Here is a 14,516-nt window from a genome sequence, read left to right as displayed (position 1 = left end):
TTGGACACGCAGGGAAGAAGAGAGATAGAGCGGTAGTTTGCAGGTTCGTGGCGGGAACCTTTCTTGTGTACAGGTATGACTTTCGCTGTTTTCCATGCGGAAGGGAATATGCCCGTGGTAAATGACATGTTGAAAATATGGCACAAAGGGAATGCTATGGATGGTGCCAGGGCCTTGAGGACCCGGTTGGGGATGCCGTCGGGACCAGATGCCTTGCACGTCGGAAGCTTCTTCAGATGACGCGATTCTCACCTTTGGCTTTGGTCTTTTAAAGTGCCAATGGCCTGTGTGGGCACGAATGATCATTCTGGCTTGCGGTATTAGTTGGTCATGAACCATTTTAAGATGCAAGATCTCTTTCGTTTTGGTCAGGTGGTTCGTCACCTGTTTCCGCGGTTGCCGGGCCTCGTATTTGCGGAGACGATCCGGGGCTGCCGTCTACGGTCTTTGTATACGCACCTTCCGGTTAATATCGACCTACTTTATGTAGTGTTTTAGTCCGTAACTCACAACACCCAAAACAAAGCACAACCGCAGTTCACTTGTCCAGTACGCAACTGGTTGAATATTACAGAGTAGAGCAATACAAAAGGAAGATAATGGAGGTAGTCCAAACACACGAGGTAGCTAGCGTGCATGAATGGATGAATGCCAAGTGCGGTCATTCGACACTTCCAAAAGGTCTAGCATTACCGACAATAGTCTGGCCCTCAGGTGATTCACTATGTCTGTGGTTACAAACACCACAGTCCTCCCTTCTAAAATGGAATATACTTCTGGGTAGGGTCCAGCGGATAATGCCGGCATTATATTCGGCATTATGAAAGTATCCGAGCATCAGAGCATTATGGAGCATTATTAGAAAGGAACAAGACGAGCATTACTATGTGAGGTTTGAGCGGCATAACGCGTTTCTTAGTGGATAATGTCGGAAACTATCAGGTTTTTGACAACAATGGTACGCTTTCCGACGGCCGAAGAGAGTTGGAAAGCTTGTGTCTTTGTGGATAACTCGAAACAATTTGCGCTAAGACGCTGCAAAATCGCTCCGATTTTGGATTTCATTCCACAGAATGTGGTACCGACAAGATGCGGTCCTTGACCGCATTTCCGTCACTTCGCAGTGGCCTTTCTTCCGTTTAGTTTGTTCTTTGTTTTTGGGAGTATCGGCTTTGTTTTTGCGAAATGGACAAGAGTTCGCTATCAAAGAGAACTGTCCCCGAATTGCGACTCCTGCTGCAGGAAAGGCAGCTGGATGTCAGCGGCCGTAAGGGAGATTTGGTAGAGCGACTGCTGGCGGCTGGTCTGTCCAGCACCATCCCTGCTGGTCAGGATGGATTAGTGTTGCCGGTTTCCGTTGCTGCTGGTCAACCATTATCGTCTAGTACTGCTGGTCAGTCGTCGTCCCTGACACTTGCTGGAGGTCAGCCAAACATGTCTGTGGTTGCCGGTGACCCGTCTGTGAGTGCTGCTGCTGGTCAGCCGAATTTGGCAAATGCGGTGGGTCCACCATCCGTATCCAGTGCTGTCGGTCCGCCATCTTTGTCTCTGGGGGCTGGTCCGCCAAATTTGTCCGTGCCTGCTGGTCAGTCACCTTCGTCTGCTGCTGGTCAGCCAAATTTGTCTGTTGCTGCGAATCAGCCACCCGTATCTGTCGCTGCTGGTCAGCCAAATATGTCTATTGCTGCTGGTCAGCCAAATTTGTCTGTTGCTGCGAGTCCGTCATCCATGTCTGTCGCTGCTGGTCAGCCAAATAATTTGTCTGTTGCTGCTGGTCAGCCAAATTTGCCTGTTGCTGCTGGTCAGCCATCCAGGTCGGTCGCTGCTGGTCAGCCAAATTTGTCTGTTGCTGCTGGTCAGCCAAATTTGTCTGTTGCTGCTGGTCAGCCATCCATGTCTGTCGCTGCTGGTCAGCCAAATTTGTCTGTGACTGCTGGTCAGTCTGCTGCTGCTGGTCAGCCAAATTTGTCTGCTGCTGCTGCTGCTGCTGGTCAGCCAATTTTGTCTGCTGCTGGTCAGCCAAATTTGTTCATTGCTGCGAGTCAGCCATCTTTGCCTGTGGCTGCCGGTCAGTCATATTTGTCGCCTGCCGCGGATCAGCTGTATTCGTCATCTGCTGCTGGTCAGTTGTATGAGTTATCTGCTGCTGGTCAGCCATATCTGTCTGCTGCCGGTCAGCCATATCTGTCTGCTGCTGGTCAGCCATATCTGTCTGCTGCTGGTCAGCCATATCTGTCGTCTGCTGCGGGTCAGCCGTATTTGTCGTCCGCTGCTAGTCAGCTGTATTTGTCGTCCGCTGCTGGTCAGCAATACTTGTCGTCCGCTGCTGGTCAGCCATATCTATCACCGGCTGCTGGTCAGCCGTACGAGTCGTCTGCTGCAGCCGAGCTGCCACCTGCATTAACTGCAACAAGGGACGTGCAAGACAGTACCGCCCCTGCATGGGCGCTGCGCCTACATGAGCAAGTGGCAAGGCTCCATGAAAAGACGGGCGAGACGCAAGGGACTGCGGCAACCCCGCCGCCACCATCACTGAGCAAGCCGTCGCTTCAAGGCCAGCAGGACCTGCTGGTTAAGCTGCGCGAGCAATTCGTGCGCATTCAGCAAGCGGGTGACGGCAACCGTCTGGTCGAGAAGGCCGTGGAGACTGGTAAGAGTCTTATTGCCGACCGCATGCAGTATCTCCGTATTGCAGACGTTGAGGGGTTCGAAGTGGCCACGGCCTATGCCCGTGAGCCACTGGTGGCAACAGATGAGCAGAGAAAACGGTTGGCTGAGGCAAGGGCTACGATCAGAAGGAAATCGGGGAGCACTCGCAACAGCGGCAGTATAGCGCAGCGCAGTGGTCCGCCATTCCCCGGGCTTCGGCAAGAGGGTGGCAACCAGAGACGTCATCCGGGCCCAGGGCCGCTATGCTTCAGCTGTAATAACCTGGGGCATATCGCTCGGCATTGCCCCCACGGTAACCCGGCTACCGTAACCTCGCCATCGCCGCAAGCTCAGAAGCTTACAGCCCCTCCGGCACCAAGGATGGGTGCTCGCCCGCCGATGCAGCCTCATCACTGACTCAGCCAGGAGGCAAGTGGTGTCAGAGATGTTTTTGCAGATAATGATAATGTATTTGCGGTTGATGAGTGCTCTGTCCGGGCCACGGGTGCCTGGCCACTTGAAAAGTGTAGTGTGGGAGGGTGCGAGTCTGAGTCTGGGGAGGCAATACAGGTCATGCAAGGCGAGTTATGTGATAGTGCGAATAACGAGGTGGTGTGCATGCGTTTGCGCAAGTGCCTAGGTTTTTGGCATTCTATTAATGCAGGTGCGTGGGTTACCCACATTCTGGAGCATGGCTATCTGCTCCCCTTTTTTGAATTGCCGCCTTGTAAAGCTATGCGTAATGCCGTTTTACCAGCCAAGCACGCCGAGTTTGTTTCGGAGGCAGTTGAAGAGTTATTACAGGCTGGTTCTGTTTTAAGAGTCAATGTGCAGGATTTAATTGTTTGTAGCCCTATTAATGTGGTAGATAATGGCAAGAAATTGCGTCTTATTGTAGACCTTAGATTTGTTAATTCATACTTGGTCATCCCTAAGTTCCGGGTGGATGATTTGCGTACATTAACTGAACTCTTCATGAAAGGCGACTTCATGGTACAGTTCGACCTGAAAAGTGCCTATCACCATATTGCTATTCACGAGGACCACAAGAAGTACCTCGGGTTCATGTGGCAGGATCAGCACTATTGTTTTGCGGCTCTTCCTTTTGGCTTGGCCACGGCACCGCATGTATTCACCAAGGTCACTAGGCCGCTTATTACCCACTGGAGGAAGCGCGGCTTTAGGGCGTTTATGTACTTCGATGATGGGACAGCGGCAGCGTCATCCACCGAAGAGGCAGACCATATGGCGAAGGAGATGCAGCAAGACCTGAGAGCTTCTGGTTTTATCGTGAATGTGAAAAAATCTCGGTGGGTGCCCAGTCAGGTGCTCGAAGTACTGGGCTGTGAGGTGGACATGAAAATTGCTGTTTTCCGCGTGCCGAAAGAAAAAGCGGAACGTGTCTGTAATATGGCTGTTGGCCTCCTGCGCTCAAAGAGGTCAGTTAAGGCAAGGTCGCTTGCGTCATTTGCAGGTTTTGTGCAATCCCTCCGCCTGGCTATCGGGCCATCCACGAGTTTGTGGACGAGGTCAATGTACAGTGCGCTTGCAGAAATTCGCAGCTTTGAGCATCACCTTCATTTGTCTTCGGCGGTTACCCGGGAGCTGGCCTTCTGGAACAATTTTTTCGGCAAAACTGTGGTTGAGTTTCCGATGTTCCCTGTTGAACCTCGCATCCAGGTTTTCACGTATTCCGATGCCAGCAATGTCGCATGGGGCGGATACGTGCACAGCTCACCGATCAAGATAGCACACGGCAATTTTGTTGCGGAACACCAGGGACCTATGGCGACTAGCTCCACATGGCGAGAAGTTAATGCGATGAAGTGCGTGCTCAGTTCTCTAGTGTCGTCATTGTCCAACCGGGTAGTGTTACACCGATCCGATAATCAAAATGTGGTGCGTGTGGTCAAAAACGGTAGCCGTGTTCCGGCCATCCACGAAGAAGTCATCCAGCTTACGGAGCTGTGCCAACGCCATTGTATCCACCTTGCTGTGGACTGGGTACCTCGGGATGACAACACCGTGGCTGACAGAATATCCAAGGCCCAAGATGCGTCAGATTTCCAGCTCAACCCGACAGTGTTCCGAGCATTAGACGAGAGCTGGGGCCCGCACAGTATTGATTGTTTCGCAAGTGTGCTGTCGGCACAACTGCCGCGCTACTGCTCTCGGTTTTTCAACCCAGGCTGCACGGCTGTCAATGCCTTCACCTTAGACTGGAAGGAGGAGGATTGTTGGCTGTTCCCTCCTGTTCAGCTAATCGGTTGTGTATTGCGGTATGCAAAGGCATGTGCTCAGCATGCTAGCTTGCTGGTACCGAACTGGCCCGCCCAACCTTGGTGGCACTTGCTGTTTTATGACATCGCAGGAAGCTGCCGGCAGAACATAGTAGAGTGGGTGGAAATCCCTTTGTACCCCGGACTGTTCATTGCTAGAGGGTCAGGTCCAGTACTATTCACCGATGGCCCATTCACCTCGTCCATGGTTGCCGTTCGACTGTGTTTCCGTGAAGAGTGCGCTGCCCATGCTCACAAACCCATTGCATTGGATGGTCTCGCTATGTGATCATGAACTTTCGCTCGCCTTTGCCCCATGGGGGCAAGAAGTGACAAACAACATGTATATACGTAGGCAAGGATAGCTTGCTAACATAGAATTCCCCGCATAAGGATTAGCGTAGAGTATGCACAATGCCATGCAGCCAGTTATGTTGGTTTTTTCGGCGTTAATGTTAATTTTTTTGGGGGGTTTGGGCGATGCTTGCCCCAGGCGCTGGGGTTTGTCTCAGTTCTTGGTTTGCTGCGCTGTGTATGGTGTGCTGAAATGTGCTCAGGAGTATTGTTTTGGTCCAGGTATGAGGTCCATATCACATAATCTATAACAAAATAAGGAGATTGGGTGAGTATTGCCGTCTGGCGATGAGTGAGAATGAATGCCGAAGTGGCGCAGTTTGGTGGGTATGAATGCTGTCGAGCAATGAGTGAGAGAGCTAATGCCGAAGCGGCACAGTTTGGTGGGTGTGAATGCCTTCGGGCAATGAGAGAGAGTGAGAGCTAATGCCCCAGTGGCAAAGTTTGGTGGGTGTGAATGCCTTCGGGCAATGAGTGAGAGAGAACTAATGCCGCGGTGGCACGGAGATATTGCCGAAGTGGCAAAGTTTGGTGGGTGTGAATGCCTTCGGGCAATGAGTGAGAGAGAACTAATGCCGCGGTGGCACGGAGATATTGCCGAAGTGGCAAAGTTTGGTGGGTGTGAATGCCTTCGGGCAATGAGTGAGAGAGAACTAATGCCGCGGTGGCACGGAGATATTGCCGAAGTGGCAAAGTTTGGTGGGTGTGAATGCCTTCGGGCAATGAGTGAGAGAGAACTAATGCCGCGGTGGCACGGAGATATTGCCGAAGTGGCAAAGTTTGGTGGGTGTGAATGCCTTCGGGCAATGAGTGAGAGAGAACTAATGCCGCGGTGGCACGGAGATATTGCCGAAGTGGCAAAGTTTGGTGGGTGTGAATGCCTTCGGGCAATGAGTGAGAGAGAACTAATGCCGAAGTGGCAACGTTTGGTGGGTGTGACTGCCTTAGGGCAATGAGAGAGAGAGAGAGCTAATGCCGCAGTGGCGCACTTTGGTGGGTGTGAATGCCTTTGGGCAATGAGTGAGAGAGAACTAATGCCGCGGTGGCACAGAGATATTGCCGAAGTGGCAAAGTTTGGTGGGTGTGAATGCCTTCGGGCAATGAGTGAGAGAGCTAATGCCGAAGTGGCGCATTTTTGGTGGGTGTGTATGCCTTCGGGCAATGAGAGAGAGAGAGAGAGAGAGAGTTGTCTCTGAAGGTATATTGAAATAGCTTGTCAGTATTGGCCTGCAGTTTTGTGTGTGTGTGCCTGATGCTTGTTGCTGGCTATGTGTGTGGGTGTGTGTGTGTGTTTTTGCCCAGGTGCAGTGCCTGTATTTGCACTCATGCGTCAGCAGAGGCACCCACGGCTACAAAGTTTGGCTGAAGCGCTGCCAGCTGTAATGATGTGTGAGCATGCCAGCTCAACAGTGACCAAGTATTCTCAGACGTTTGACCGATTGGTGCTGTGGTGTAGGAGAGTGCAAGTGAACTATCTTCCAGCATCGGCTGATCATGTGGCGTTGTATTTAGTTGAACTGCTATCTGCGGCGTCATCTTCAGCACCGATTAGTAGTGCTGTGTCAGCTATTGCGTGGGCCCATCGCAAAGTGTGCTTACCCTCCCCAACGGCCACGCCCCTAGTGGGGCAAACTATCCTGGGTTGTCAGCGGCTGCTCGCTCGGCCAGCACACAAGAAGACGCCTATCACCATGGCTCAACTGCGACAGCTAGTATGTACGTTTGACCGCCCGAGGCTGTCCCTCATGCACTTACAGATGCTGGCACTGATTACCCTCGGTTTCCGAGGCTTCATGTGCTGGGATGACATGTCGCGTCTGAAGGTTACGAACATTGAAGTTAACAGTCAGCATATGACAGTGTTCTTGGACAGCAGGAAGAATGACCAGTTCCGTGAGGGCCATCTGGTGCCGATCAGCAGATGCCCCGACCGTTCAGTCTGTGCCGTGTTCTGGATGGAGACATTTCTGGACCGGGCACAGCATCAGCCCGGCCAGCCGTTGTTCGGAAAGATCCAGATGGACAAAGGAGTGCAGGTAGTCCATGGGTCCATGACATACTCCCGAGCAAGGGAGATGTTTCTAGATATGCTGCGTGAGGCAGGAGTGAGTGATGTTCAGAGTGGAGTTCAAGAGTATGGACTGCACAGTCTGCGTGCCGGCGGCGTTTCCTCTGCGTTACGGGCACCTGGCATACCCGTGCGCTTAGTGCAACGGCATGGTGGTTGGAAGCACCTGGAATCCATGCAAGGCTATGTAGCTGAGTCGGCTGATGCAACGTTACAGGTAACACGGGGTATGCGGTAAGACATACACCCAGGGCTATCCTTTTCTGTCGCCATTGCCGAGCCACCGTGCTCTCAGCAGAGACTTCTGTGTGTTGGTGTTGTGAGAGTGTACCACAAAGACGGTACGCGTTCCGACGGCCGAAGAGAGTTGGAAAGCTTGTGTCTTTGTGGATAACTCGAAACAATTTGCGCTAAGACGCTGCAAAATTGCTCCGATTTTGGATTTCATTCCACAGAATGTGGTACCGACAAGATGCGGTCCTTGACCGCATTTCCGTCACTTCGCAGTGGCCTTTCTTCCGTTTAGTTTGTTCCCGCCCTCCCACCCCGGACTGAAGGGTGTTTAATAGGGAGGTTTCGCTCTACGTAATTACGTATGAAAATCCGTATGTCGTACGCTCCGGGGAGCGAGGGCAACTTTCATACGTAAATCTCTCTACGGATTTCCGTAGGAAAGCTCTTTCCTACGTTGGGTCCTCCGTAGGACTTTTTGAAATATATTTTCGCATTTTCCGCATTTGTCCATGGCAACATTCAAGCCGCGCGAAACACAAGGTACACACACCGTACACCAAGTGCAAAATATAATAGAAAACGCGGTTTCGGTTCATGGTGCATACGGTGGGCGCATGCAGCCAACGCGTCTCCAAAGCAACAACGCATGTTGAGCAGTCGTGGAGAAATCACGTAGAGCGAAACCCAACAGCTCTGATTTTCACGTATGAAAATTCCGTGCAGTTCATACGTTATTTTCATACGTAATTCCGTGGAGCGAAACCTCCCTATTGACATTGTGTTGATGTGTGTGTTTATGCCTAGGGCAGTTACGACTGCGGTGTTTTTCTTTGTTGGTCTTTTAGAAAAACTTTAGGGGTGGTGTGCGCGTCGTGGGCTGTTGTATGGTTACATTCAGCTTCAGAGGGTTATTGACAGGGGATGAATTGGCATGGGGCAGAATGCAAGATTGAATTGCAAGATTGAATTGAAGGGTTGGGATTTTCAGGGGTCATCAAGGCATTGTGTTAACTGAAGCTGGATGATGACCTGTGTGGTGTGCCGGTGTGAAGATGATGTGCAAGGGTGTTCTCTTGCGTTTCTGAGGTGTGCGTTTTTTACATTTCCCTATTGTTATGCCGTTGTTGGCGTGTTGTGTGCTGTGTAATTATCAGCATTTTTGATTGACTGCTGTATCGATCGTTGATATATTTTTGTAAATGTACAAATAATTATAGGAGAGAAAGAAACAAAAAAGGGAAAAAATTCTAAATAAAGGCCATTGCCGAGCCACCACCGTGCTCTCAGCAGAGACTTCTGTGTGTTGGTGTTGTGAGAGTGTACCACAAAGACCGGCTAAAGTCATGAGGTGCAACGCCAGATGTATTGTACCGGCACATGACTTTGTGATTGTGTAGACACGTAACATCTTTAGCACCAATGCTACATGAAGTCTTTATGAAGTCTTTATGTAGCAATGTGGTCAGGTAAATGTACAGGCGATGTAGCATGCCCAAATTGCAACCGAGGCTGTTACACAGAATCCGTAACGATGATTTACGAGGAGTTCTTTTTTTTAGAAATCATGGAGAGCCATGGAGGAGACTAGACGTACACGAAGTGAATATCAAACAGACGAAGAGGAGATTTCCTGTTATGCCATAGGCTCTGGCCAAAGCATTTCTACTATTCTCTAGCTATACTGAAGTAAACACTGATCCATTGATAAATTTGGACCTGGATGAAGGAGCGGCTATAAACAGAAAGAACTTGTTCCAAACAGCTGCCTTTGCCGAGTCCAGCTCAGCAGGCTCGAAAATAACTAGAATTTCTCATGGACGCGGTACCAAGTCGATTTGAGTGCTCAGGAGCGCGTGTCTTACTTTACTGGTGAAGCACATACAGTTCGTCGTGGACGATTGAAATGCAAGGCCTACAAGTACAGTCAAGTGCTATCAGAAATGAAGAGTATTATGGCCAACCATTTGTCTCTACGGAACCAAAGGAGAAGAAGACAGCGCTAGCAGAGGATGTAGAGCGGCAAAATAACTTCTGACCACGTGTTTTCAGGATTTCCGCAAATGGGAGGGATCTCGATCTGAGATCGTCTCCCAGGAACTGGCCTCACATGAGCTTTTTCAGATGAAAACATTTTTCACAGAGTGGAAGCAGTGACAGCTTGTCTGCAGGCAGGAATACCACTTCCCATGGTATGCTTCCAGCATCCAAATGATCACCAGCAAATAATGGTTTCACCTCTCACTACATGGATAAGCAAGGGAAAAGATTTGATACACCCACTATTCAGCCACAGCCCTGAATCAAAGTTGCAATGGAGAGCAGCCAATTGAGACGCGATCATGTCTTATAGTGCTAAGAAGTGGCGGAGCTCGTGAGAGATATTGTAGCAGCTTCAGAGGCAGATCGACAAAATGCATCCTTTCCTGGAAGTTTGGCAATGTGCAGCCTTTCTTCCATTTTTGTTCCAAACCAAGAGCATTATAGCCCTTGTTGAAGAATTATAATCAGCATGACAAGTTAGTTTTTGGAGCATTATGATTAGCATTATACGAACATTTACGGAGCATTATCCACTGGACCCTACTTCTGGGACTAGAGTAAAGATCGTAAACGTCGAGATGAAGATTGAGACAGAGAAACATGAACATACAGTGATGTGTAGTTCCGACATGGTCAACATGACCGGGGTTGTTTCTACTTTCTACAGGTGAGACACTTGCTTGCGTGTCCGCAGCGATCGGCGTAGAGTCGGAGTCGGTGAGGCGTCGGTTGTGTCGTTGGTAGCGTCAGCCTCGTGCTGTTGTGGCACTGCAGCCGGATCAGGCTCGGGTGCTTCTGCTGCGGTCGGGTGCTGCGCTGGAGGGAGACATGGTGCAGCCACAGATTGTGTCGGCTCATCCACTAGGAAGGACGGGTGTCCCGCACGTAGCTGATCCAGGTGTCGCTTCCACTGTGCGCCTTGGCTGGTGACAATCATGTACGTACGAGACCCAAGCTTCTCAAGATCCATCCGGGATGGTTGGCGTTCCTGAAATCGCGTGCTAGACCGGCGCCTCCAACCTCGAAGGATCGTGCCTTGCCAGCAGGCACTTCGGTGGGCGTCTTGGCGTTCTGTTGTGCCGTCGACGGTCGCAACAAATCCAGACGTGATCGTAGCTGACGGCCTAGGAACTGCGTCGCAGGCGTTGCGTTTGTAGCCGGATGGACTCCTCGGCGGTAGCTCATTAGGAACCGGTCAGCAGCAATCTGTGCAGGCGTTGACAGTGGTACTGCCTGGATTGCCCGTTTAAAGGTCTGGACGAACCTTTCAGCTTGGCCGTTTGTCGCTGGATGGTACCGCGCTGAGCGTCTGTGAGCAATGCCGTTCGAGGCGAGGAACTCTGCAGATGCAAATTGTGGACCATTGTCGCTGACGATGAGGTCTGGGCAACCATATCTGGCGAATACTGTCCTGAGACTCGCGATGGTAGCCAAAGACGTTGTGGAAGGCATCGGAATGACTTCGGGCCATTTTGAATGGGCATCGACAATGACGAGCCACATCGTTTGCCGCAATGGACCAAGGTAATCCACGTGGACGCGCTGCCACACGCGGTCTGGCATACTCCATCGGTGCACTGGTGCTGCAGCAAGTTCGCTCTGGACACTTTGGCATCCGAGGTATGCTTTGACTACGTCTGCTATGTCACCGTCCAAGCCCGGCCACCACATGATGCTTCTCGCCAATGCCTTCATTCGTACCATTCCTGGATGGCCTTCATCAAGCTCTGTCAGGACAGCGTTCCGGGGGTGCGGCGGAATGATGATGCGATTGCCCCATAGCTCGTTGCTAACGCTAAGCTCATTGCGGCGTTGAAAGTACTGCTGTAGCTCTGCTCTTGGGCACGACTTCGGCCAACCTTGGAGCACATAGCGATGGACCTCTCGCAATAGCGGGTCGCTGGCTGTTGCCTCCTTGATCTGCTCCGCTGTCACTGGGAGTGGTTCGCATTGGTCCATGTAGAACATGTTGACCGCTTCCTCTGCCGTATCTGGTGCCGAAGGATTTCCTACCGGCAGGCGTGACAATCCGTCGGCGTTGCAATGCTTGTCTGTTTGGCGGTACATGATCGTGTAGTCATGTCCGGCCAGGAACATCGCATAGCGTTGAAGACGTGCTACGGTCATAGCAGGCAGGCCTTTCCTCGGGTGGAAGATTGATAACAACGGCTGGTGGTCTGTGAGCAGCTCAAAATGCCGGCCGTACAGGTAGTTGTGGAAGCGTTTCACACTCCACACTATTGCGAGCGCTTCACGGTAGATCTGTGAGTATACCTGTTCCGCTTTCGAGAGGCAAATGCGATCGGTCACTCTTCTCCAGATGGCAGGATGTGTGACAAGACCGTTCCAACCCCGTATGGTGACGCATCGCTTGCGAGACGAACGGGCAGTGTCGGGTCATAGTGTGTGAGCACCTGCTAGAATGACAGCACCTGCTTGACCTCTTGGAAGGCTTGTCGGGACTCATCTGTCCATTCGAACGCCGCTCCTTTTTTGCAGCAGCGCTGTTAGTGGACTCATGATAGTTGACATCTTCGGAATGAAGCGTTGATAGTGGTGATGAGCCCCAGAACACTGCGTACTTGCAGCACGTTCCCGGTGGTGGAGATTCACAAATTGTATCAACCTTGCTCGGCATCGTGTGCAGGCCTTGTGCGCTGATGGCGTGGCCGCAATATTCCACTTTCGGTTGAAAGAAGTGGCATTTGGCCAGGTTGAGCTTGAGGCCCGCATCAGCGAGACGTTGGAGCACCTTCACCAGAATGTTAGGTGTTCCCCCGGTGTGCGGCCAGTGACGATGATGTCATCGATCATGCACTTAACACCTGGCAGGTCTCGTAGCAGAGAATCCATGGCTCGTTGCCATAGCGCTGGAGCAGACGCGATCCCGTATGAGAGACGGTTGAGTCAAAACAGACCCAGATGGGTGCTGAGCATAAGCAGGGGCTTCGACTCGTCCACCTCCATCTGCGTGTACGCTGCCTTCAGATCGAGTTTTGTAAGCTCTTGAGTCTTGCCCTCCGGAGAGTGAGGCAAATATCTCCTCCATGAACGGCAACGGGTGTTTGTCGATGTGGAGCTGGGGATTCACCGTCACCTTGAAGTCTCCACATAGCCTGACCTGGTTGTTTGGCTTCAGAACAGGTACCACAGGTGTTGCCCATTCGCTCCACTCCACCGGAGTGAGGATGCCCGCAGCCTCCATGTGACGTATCTCTGCTTCAACCTTGGGTTTCAGCTCCATTGGCACCGATCGTGCCTTGACAAACTTTGGAGTCGCACCAGACGTCAGCGTGAGCTTGGCTTTCGCCCCCTTGAACAATCCTTGTTCATCATTGAATACCGCTGCAAATTCACGTTGTAACTCCTGGAGTGAGGATTTCACATTCCTGATAGCCGCCAACTCCGTCCAGTTGAGGCGAAATTGCTGGAGCCATGTGCGTCCTAGCAATGCTGGGCCCTCGCAGTCGACCACGTACAGCTCAGCCTCCGCTTGCTGACCGTTGATGATGACAGGCAAGCGCAGCACGCCTTGCGATCGAAGAGATTCACCGTTGTAGGCTTGCAGCACCAGTTTGGCTGGGTGAAGCGGGTGTTCGGAGAATAAGTGCCCGTATGTTGCGGCTGGTAAAACAGAGACACCAGCGCCCGTGTCTACTTCCATAGATAACTCCTGTCCCGCGATCTGTGCGGTTATCGTGAGTGGTGCTGGTGGATTTCCGCTCGACTGGATTTTGGAGACACGCACATAGCGAATGCTGGACTGGTAGGGACGGTCTGGATTTTTTGCCGACTTTCCAAGTTGCGCTATTGCAAATAATGATCGGCTTTGATAGTAGTGACCGCTAATAATTGCCCGGATTGACTATGGATGTTTCTTCAATCATCTTTCCGATCACATTATCATGGATTTTCAAAAACGTTCTTTGATATACATGTATGTGAGTGAGGGGCTTTCTGTCTGCAGACCCTGTGTCTGCATGATGTGATGCAGCTAGCTGGGAGTGGGAGAGCCGATTAGATGTCTCCTGCCTACTACCATGACTACGGTCATGATTGTATAGCTTGAGTCTGTTTACAAACTCCCCTCTCTCCCCACACGACACTCCAGACTTGTATTTTGCATAATTATAACAGGTCCTAATACTTCGATCAAGAGACTAGCATATAAACTCGGATACTGAGCCAGTAATAAAATGCAAAAAAGAGAAGAAACACATGAGAACGAGTTATGCAGCAACTATCCACGACTGTAACAAGATGATAAACGGTCAGAAAGTGCGATAATAGGGCACAAAACTGACAGGCTACTGAGACATTCAGCGACCCGAGACCTAGCTCCAACACATCTCCAGTGCGCAAACCAACAGCCTTCCAACTTGGAAGGTTCATGGTTACGTAGGACCGAAGAGGGGGAGGTGAGCGCAGCGAAAATGTGCACAAGCTAAGTCCCGCGGCAACAAAGAATGCCGACTGTTACAGGACGATGATGAGACCAGTTACGGTCTGACTACAATTCGAAGCATCAAAGCAACACACCACCCAACTTGGGTGGGCCAGCAATATCGAAGATGAAGGAAAGGGGAAGCTGAGTGTCGCTGAATGTCTCAGTAGCCTGTCAGTTTTGTGCCATATTATTGCACTTTCTGACCGTTTATCATCTTGTTACAGTCGTGGATAGTTGCTGCATAACTCGTTCTCATGTGTTTCTTCTCTTTTTTCACTCCAAAGGCAGCTCACAACACGTGCCACACATTGCTCATGACAAGCAGGGTCCCAGGTTCGAGTCCTGGTGGGTCTGGCAATTTTTCCCTTTTCAGGCAGTTCACTTCGCTTCACTTCCCAAGCTGATCCTTTGTATTTGAAGTTCTCCCAATCCGTTCAAAAATTAA

The 14,516-nt window shown here is 51.1% G+C and overlaps 3 protein-coding genes across 3 annotated transcripts; 2 read left to right on the top strand and 1 right to left on the bottom strand.

The window, feature by feature from the left end:
* The first annotated feature begins 3,639 nt into the window (after positions 1-3,639).
* LOC135805510 (uncharacterized) lies at positions 3,640-6,665 on the top strand. The gene is made up of 3 exons (XM_065319553.1): positions 3,640-4,928; positions 5,486-5,504; positions 6,585-6,665. Exons 1-3 carry the CDS (start codon positions 3,640-3,642, stop codon positions 6,663-6,665), a joined length of 1,389 nt encoding a protein of 462 aa, XP_065175625.1.
* Positions 6,666-6,667: 2 nt separating this feature from the next.
* Positions 6,668-7,588, top strand: LOC135805499 (uncharacterized). Its single transcript, XM_065319542.1, has one exon. It carries the CDS (start codon positions 6,668-6,670, stop codon positions 7,586-7,588), a length of 921 nt encoding a protein of 306 aa, XP_065175614.1.
* A 2,969-nt stretch (positions 7,589-10,557) lies between these two features.
* Positions 10,558-11,751, bottom strand: LOC135805489 (uncharacterized protein K02A2.6-like). The gene has a single exon (XM_065319531.1). The coding sequence runs from the start codon at positions 11,749-11,751 to the stop codon at positions 10,558-10,560; it is 1,194 nt and encodes a 397-aa protein (XP_065175603.1).
* Positions 11,752-14,516: the final 2,765 nt, after the last annotated feature.

This window comes from Sycon ciliatum, chromosome 1 (assembly GCF_964019385.1).
Source record: "Sycon ciliatum chromosome 1, ocSycCili1.1, whole genome shotgun sequence".
Taxonomy (NCBI): domain Eukaryota; kingdom Metazoa; phylum Porifera; class Calcarea; order Leucosolenida; family Sycettidae; genus Sycon; species Sycon ciliatum.
Note: the sequence above shows the minus strand (reverse complement) of the source record. Positions and strands in the feature narration are given on the sequence as shown.